This window comes from Microtus ochrogaster, unplaced genomic scaffold, assembly GCF_000317375.1.
Source record: "Microtus ochrogaster isolate Prairie Vole_2 unplaced genomic scaffold, MicOch1.0 UNK7, whole genome shotgun sequence".
NCBI lineage: Eukaryota > Metazoa > Chordata > Mammalia > Rodentia > Cricetidae > Microtus > Microtus ochrogaster.
Genome location: NW_004949105.1, coordinates 7,450,740 through 7,458,704, shown reverse-complemented (window position 1 = coordinate 7,458,704; position 7,965 = coordinate 7,450,740). Strand labels below are relative to the sequence as shown.

At 44.3% G+C, this 7,965-nt stretch overlaps 1 protein-coding gene across 4 annotated transcripts in view; it reads left to right on the top strand.

The window, feature by feature from the left end:
- Myo16 (myosin XVI) overlaps positions 1-7,965 on the top strand; it is a 474,821-nt gene that overhangs the window by 315,206 nt on the left and 151,650 nt on the right. For all 4 annotated transcript variants that reach the window (XM_026788802.1, XM_026788803.1, XM_026788804.1 and 1 more), the window contains exon 22: positions 6,873-7,025. In XM_026788802.1, coding sequence (XP_026644603.1) covers positions 6,873-7,025 — 153 coding nt within the window. The remainder of the gene's footprint in view (positions 1-6,872; positions 7,026-7,965) is intronic.

The window sequence follows — 7,965 nt, the reverse complement described above, 5'->3', positions numbered from 1 at the left end:
CTGAGCACCACACCCCCACACTGTGCTGGCCTGCACTCCACTACCTGAGCACCACACCCCCACACTGTGCTGGCCTGCACCCTCCCACCAGAAAGGAAAACACAGGCGTCTTTCCTCAGGTCTCCCTTGTCATGGCAACAGGAAAAAGAATAATACTTCATTATCACATATTTATTCTTTTAATAACCAATATCACTGTATTGAATGCTAATTAATGCTACATAATAACTCTAGAGAAGAGAAAATGTTCTCCAGATATAAACAGTGGCAATCTGAATAAAAAACCTGAATTCCTAATTGTACTAACTAGGGAAGTGCTTATGCGTGGTGTTTACATATGATGGAAAAGGGCTAAGTTTTGTTATGCTTCTCCTTTGAGTGAGACTATTGTCCTGCTTGATCTCTGACTGTCTTCAGAACACTAAGGATAACCCAAAGCCCTTGTGGAATCAAACTGGAACTCAGACCTAGACCCACGGGACCTCGCATGCAGTGCCCTGTCCGTCTGCAATTCTTATCTCTACTTCTAGTTCTGTGGCTGTGATGTAAAAAAGGATGATACATTTGGCGGAAATTGTATGTCAATCATTTTTAGGCCTGTACTTGTAACTGTATGTACAAGGTATGTTAATTAAACCAAAACAACAAAAATATACATTCATTGTTTTCTTTGAAAATGGAAAACAATAAGAAACAATGACAGAAGCTTTGAATTGAGGGCATTTTGGCCAAAGGCTCTGTTTCTAATTCTAGAGTCTGGTTTTGCTTGAGCTGAGGTGTGATTTATGAGGTGTCCTTCAAAATATCTAAGCTCATTTCCCTTTGAACGGACGCTCCCCCACCCTGAGCTAGCTATCATTGCCTAGAACGCTGACTCCAATGGGATTGGCTGCATTGTTGCCGCCTGGCTGCCTCCTGAGGATCACCACCACGATCGGACTGATAGTTTCATGCTGTGGTGACAGAATTCTTTGTACTAGATAATTTAGAAGAATGGAGACTTACTGTTCCATGGCTCTTCTGGGATGCCCCCTGTCAACAATAACCGTTATATATGGCAAAGTTGTGCCCTCTCCAAAGGTATCTTCTAGACACGGTGCCCCCGGCCCCAGGGTAGGAGGCTTGATCCTTACAGGATGAGCAGGAGTGGGAGAGAAGAGGCAGGGCTCAGCAGGCCCTACATCAAGAGCATCCTCCTCTGAGGAAGACGGAGCAAACCCACGTGACCCAGGCATTCTTCAAGACCCCATACCTCATCCAGAAAAGTTGTCAACAGAGAGGCTCAGGGACCAGGACCGGCTGGCATCCTCTCCAAAATGAAACTGAACAAACCAAAAGAAGTCTATCTGCTGACAGAGGGTCTCTCACAGGGGTTTGATGCTGCTATAATAATGAGTTCACTGCCATTTCAATAGTGCCTGTCTGCTGCCAGGGGTGAGATGCTCAGTCTGCAGGGTAGATGGGGGTAGGAGACAGGAAACGTGCCTTTTCCAAGCCAGAATGGTGGGGTGGGAAGCCTTGGGCAAGGAGACAAGATCCACGATTGTTAAAAGGAAAGCTGGAAGGAGATAGGTTGCCCTCTTCAGCTTCCCACAACTTCTACTTTGTAGACAACATATTGATCTCAGGCATAGCTGACTCCCTGGAGAAACACATCAGCAATGTAGACAAAAGGAAGTGTTCAGAGGAGGCCAATTGGAGACCCATCATCTAACTGACTTCTTAAGGGCCTTGGGAAGTCCCGCACGGAAGCTTGTGAGCCAACTTACTTCAGTGTTTCTCCAGTCGGCATCAGCCTGTTCAGTGCTTTCTTAGAAAATACCCATCAACATCTCAGACAGTTAAATATTCTCGACATTTTTGAGAAATGTTCAGTATCTGAAATTGCAACATATCCTCTCTCTCCCTGTCTCTCTCTATCTCTGTCTCTCTCTGTCTCTCTATCTCTGTCTCTCTCTGTCTCTCTCTATCTCTGTCTCTATCTCTCTCTCAAATACACACATAAGCACACAGGAATACACAACACATTTTGCATATATCTCTAGATTAACTGCTGAACGATTTGGCAAATTGGCTTCATTGGCTTCTCATTGACTAGCTTGGTATGTTCTATAGCAATCCAAACACATCAGTGCCTCAGCCCCACTCCATTTTAACGGGTTCAGGGTCAGAACCACGCACCAGCCTTTTGCACAAAGCTCCCAGTTAATTCCAGTGAGCAGCAAGGATGACCGTCCCCTCTGTGGGACACAGGGGCTCTGCCTTCTGCAGGAGTCAGCTTTCCTCTCTCCTCCCCTTCAATTTTGTGATGGACGTGCCGTGCACTGCCTACCTCTGCTCCAGATAGATTTCACTGAGCAGTAAAAATGGAGAACAGTTGGTGAACATTTACTCAAGAAATTAAGTTTGTCATTAATACAAATGACGGGCCATCTGGATAAGCAGCGAGGCTCTGTTGCTGAAGAGAGGTTTCAAGGAAAGCATCGTTTTTATTATTAAACCTGGTAGTTCGCTTAGTGCATGAAGCATGTGGTTTAATAAGAGCAGTACCCATGCTGATTAAATGGCTACTCAGTATTGTCCTTGCCTTCACCCACTTTCGAGTCCGCTCTGAGGAGTACCTGGAGATCTAGTGTGCTTCTCACACGTCTCTGATGGGCAGATCTCAAAATGAGAAATTAAAATTGTTTGGCATCAAAGCCGATGATCCTTTAGTTTCCTGATGTAGATTTATGATTCTAGAAACCCTAGAACCCTAACTAATGTGCTTATTAAGATTTCCTGTGATGGTATTGTACACCTATACATTCTTGCAAGCGCACATGTGTACGCACGCACATACACACACATACACACACATACACACATACACACACATACACACACATACACACATACACACATACAGACACATACACACACATACACGCACATACACACACATACACACACACACACACAGGTTTACATTCAGTGAAAATAAAGGCCGATTCATTGAGTTTTGGCAGTTTGGGTCCCTTCTGTTATTAGTGATGTATACTTTTTATGTTTCAAGCGGGTACCAATCATGAGGTGGAAGGGTTGTGTTAGTTGCCTTACTGACATTTCCAGGTAGTTTTGAAGTTCATTCTCCAGAAAGACTTCAGTATATAACTGTTCCCTGTGTCCTCAGAGCCACACTGGTATAGTCCAACGTTACCATGCCTAGTACTTGGTAGCTCAATGCTGCTAAAGATAAATGGCTCACATGGATGTAAAACTGAAATCTCAAGGCAAAGAGACTGGCACCAGTGTAAGATGGGGGTGATGGCTAAGATTATGTTAGAGTGAAATTAATATAAACAAAATACATAGGCTGTGTTCAGGGAGCGAAACTTGGAGGTTCCCCAGTTTTCTCCAGAAAGACCTCCTTGGATTCTTCTTCCCCAGGATCCCCGAGTCTTTCCAGGTCTAATGTCACTGTACCCCATGTAGCAGCTGATCCTCTCTGGATACCCATCCCTCCTGTAGAAGCTCGTAGCTTTTTCTAGAGAATGCAGGAGCAACTTTTGTTTCCTGGCTGCCAGTCAGTGACATGAGCCTCTTTCCAGTGGCCTGCACCAGGAGGAGTCACATAGACAAGTTATTATTGTTAATACGATAGGTAGAGAGTTATATAGAGAAAAATATCAAATATAGTATTAATAAATATAATTATTATATCAAAATAGGTATAAATATGTATGTTCATGAAAACAGATTAAAAACAAACAATAAATCTGAGATATGAACAGCCATACAATAAGAACAAAAATTCTTATTCTAGATAGAAAACTAACACCCCAAAATTGCTCTCCTTTCTGATCACTTGGTCTTAGGTATGAAAGAACTTCTGTAGGTTTGAAGATTGTCCACTGCAACCGGACCCGTGCAGCACTGCTGCTGCCTTGTGCTCACAGGAGAGCCTAAGGAGCAAGATTAGATCTCTTTAAATTTGGAATTCCTGTTTCCACCATGGTCTTCCCGTTACTGCTCCGTCATGACCATTGAACTCACAGAATCTTCTTTCTCTTCAAAACAGTTTAATCACACACAAGCACACACAATTTGTGCATGTGTGCATATGCGTGTGTGTGTGCTCATGCATGCATGCACTTGCGCACGTAGCCATCACACATTCTCAGAGGAATTTGCAAAAATCATTTCCCTGCTTCTACCACGGGGGTCTGGGAATTGAGCTCTGGTCTTCAGACTTGGCAGTAGGTGCCTTACCCAGCAGAGTCATCTCTCAGGCTCCTCCCCTAGAACATTCGCTCTCTGGTCCTCGACAAGTGTATTCCGTGGGGGTATATAAAAAGCTGGAGGTTTCTGGGATTTAAAGCACAAAGCTCCTTAGCTAAGAACACACTTCGTGTGGTCGATTTTCTTGAATAAACACAGTCAGGTCAGAGGACACACTGATGGCTGAAGGTGCAAGAGAAGCAGAGATTGGCGACCCAAATGGGACACATCACTCTTCCTGCAATGTGACTGCAGCAAGGAGAATTGAGTGCGGCGAAACCTTACAGCTGCAAAGGGAGGCTGTGTTCAGCATGCAGGCACTGCAGCAAAGCCTTCTGCACTGCGGGTGCCGTTCAGCTGGTCTATTCCCCTTGTCTTACCTTATCAAGCTCACGCCTGTCCGTCAGAGCCTCACTAGCGATCTTATTTCTCTCCTTGTGTACCAACCCCTAGTAGGGGTTCTGGGGGAAAGCGTTCCCCGTGGAGCTGTCAAGTCGGTGTCTGATGAATCCCTGCTCTGAAAGGAGCAGCTATGCTTGCCACGTCCATTTTAATTACAAAAAGAGAGAAATGTTTGTGAAAATAGCCAGTGGAGAAGGAGAAGTGAAATTTTAAGTTATTTCACCTTATTTCAAAAACTCATTTTGTTGTGTTTCCTCCACTCAAAATGCCATTGAAGTCCCTTAATACTGAGGCAATTTTGTTACTAAGAAATAATAACTGATTTAAAATTATTAGAATTTAGCATGCGGTGTTTACCTTAAGTGCACAAAAGAGAAATTATCCCTTCTGTGGAATGGAACCAATAGATGGTACTAGTTTTAATTGTAGGATCTAATGTGTTCAGGAAGCAGATGGAGGGGTGAGACCAAAGGGCCTAGCCCTGCAGGAGGTATGCTATAGGCAAAGCAGGGGTGAGGTGGGGAGCTGGAGAGCACCTGGAGGAGAGTCAGGAGGAATGGCAGAGGTGAAAAAGGTGAAGAGAGGCCAAAGCCCAAGACGGGAGATGTGACTAAAGGGGTGGACATCTGGCATATGTCACAGGGGCTCCAACAACATGTCTGCTGAGAACTGAGCATTTGACTTGGAGACGTGAATTTCTGGAGACTTCCAAAAACGGCAGAACCAAGACGTGTCAAGGGAAGAGGAGATGTGAATTTCTCTTAATAAGCAAGGACAAGTCTTTGTGTTTTTCAGTTTAGTGTTCAATGTAAAAGGAGGCTGTGGTTACCTGCACAAGACCTCCACAACATCCAGCTAGTGAAAAAACCACCACAGGGCAGATGTCCTCCCCTAGCCGAGGAGCTATTGGCAGCTGATGGCTGATGGAGAAGAGAAAGTCTCTATTCTTTGCGGGTGGCTGCTGGTGGGTTGCCTGTGCCCTTGGGCATAACTCTACATGCTTGTACACATGGGCTAATTAGACTCGATGTGTTATTAAAAAGGGGGGGGGGGACTGAAGCCATGAAACTGGGAGAGAGACCATGTTGGATGACTCAGTGAGGTGTGGATATGACCAAGACACACTGTGCACATGTATGAAAAATTTAAAGGATAAAAAGATAAATATTAAAAATAAATAAAAATAAATGAGAAAGTACCTGGAAGAAAAATGATATTTTATTTTAATTTAAATTGCTTGTTTTGCACGCGACATGGCTGCTGCCCTCATGAACTCATAGGATCTATGGCTACTACACAAGACCTGTCAAAATTGCATCATGGGTGGGGGAAGGGCTCGTGTGACCCAGCCCCTCCCTAACCAGCGAGAGGCAGTTCATGGTTGGCGGGAGTGGGGAGCCATAGTTCTCAGTGCTGTAGCCATTGGTACGTTGCCCTTGTTTCAGCCGCCCTCACCCAGGCTGAAGAGAAACCCTAATTAAATGTGGTTAATTTCCAAAAAGACAAGACTGGAGAAGAAAGGGTTCATGGGAAGAAGAGGAAGGGAGGAAGTGGACAGGGGATGTGAGGGGGTGATTAGGTTGGTGTGCCGAGATACAGCGACAGCGTGTGAGCAAGGAGGTCTGTGGAAGAACAAGTAAACGTTTAAAGATAAAGAAAAACTTAACTGAGAAATAAGATTCTTTTCCTCTAGGGACCGTCTTCCGGAAACTTGGAAGAGGATTTTCGACAGGTGTATTCCAATTAAGAACACTATTTGTGTAACGAATCCCTTAGTCTAGATGTAACTTGCCGAGGAAGTCTATGTCCACGCCGCTCACCAACCACCAATATGTAACCAGCGCAGGGCATGCAAGAGGCCATACAAGACCCCATAGCAGAAAGGCTTTTAGCCACAGGTTGTCCTCAAGAGCCCAATATGTCTTCCTTTCAGGAATGCTTTTCCTTTTGTTTTTAAGTACTTGAGACTCGGTTTGTACGTGGGCACCTTAGTTACATTTCTTATGTTTAACATGCCCACCTCATGTTGAACACTAGGACAGGATGACCTCAGAAGTGACTAAGCGAAGCTGCCTTCTAGGGCAAAACTCCTGAGTCATCCTAATGGACCACTTGTTCTGTGTGTCCCTGGGGACGACACTCCACCATGAGCAAGTGGCTCTGTATGGCGGCCTGTGTTATCTGCTGTTTTGTTCTCTTCCCCGAAACAGCTCTGTGTCAACCTTACCAACGAGAAGATGCATTACTATATCCAAGAAGTGCTTTTCCTGCAAGAGCAAGCAGAGTGTGTACAAGAGGGAGTTGCCATGGAAACTGCCTGTTCTCTTGGTAACCAGGCTGGAGTTTTGGATTTCTTCTTCCAGGTACTTACATAACATAATTAGATACTTAACAGGATGCGTGCATTCAGGTGCACTGGAGAGAGAATTTTCTTTCTGAAGGCCTTGCTTGTGAGGCAGCCTTATATATAAGACTCTGCAGTGCCTTTATAGTTCCCCAGAAGTCTTTTGAGGAGCACAAATTACCCTTGCCCGAAGGGGCAATGGAAAACTCGCTGCTTCATTCAAAGGACAAGAACTATATGAGAACTGGATGATATAAGGGCATTCGCTATTTTATTTATCAAACCTAAAAGTCTCTTTTATAAAGTTGCAAGAGGCCAGTGTACAACATGGATTCCGTAAGCTAATATATGAGGCCCGTGATATCATGAAATAGATTACATGTTTTGTATTAGTCTTCAGGGGTTCTAAAACTTAAATATTGAAAGGTTGGCAGGAAAAGTATGTACACAAAATAATCTTCGGTTAAGTTAATCTTTGGTTAAAATTGAGCCTGAAGGCATCAGCGTGAGTTTACCTTCATATTTTCATCTCTGCATAAAGTGAAAAGCTTCTGTGTATAAGTAAAGAACTCTTCTGTGAGACAGCAAGATGATTCGGTGGAAAAGGAGCTTGTTGCTAAGGCTGATGACCTAGATTATGATCCCAGACATACTTGAGGGAAGGAGACAGCCAACTCCTTCAAGTTGCCCTCAGACCTCCATATGAATACTCTGACATGTAAACATGCGTGCATGAACACACACAGGCACACACATGCACTGTGGGGGAGATAATAAAAACATGTGATAAACTGTTTTATCAAGCATGTCAACAGCAACTTGTGTTTGCCTGAGATGCTCTGTCGAATCACCCATCGTGTGTGAATATACTAGAACTGGAGGGCGAGCATCTGAGTGGCTGTGTGAATATACTAGAACTGGAGGGCGAGCATCTGAGTGGCTGTGTGGATATACTAGAA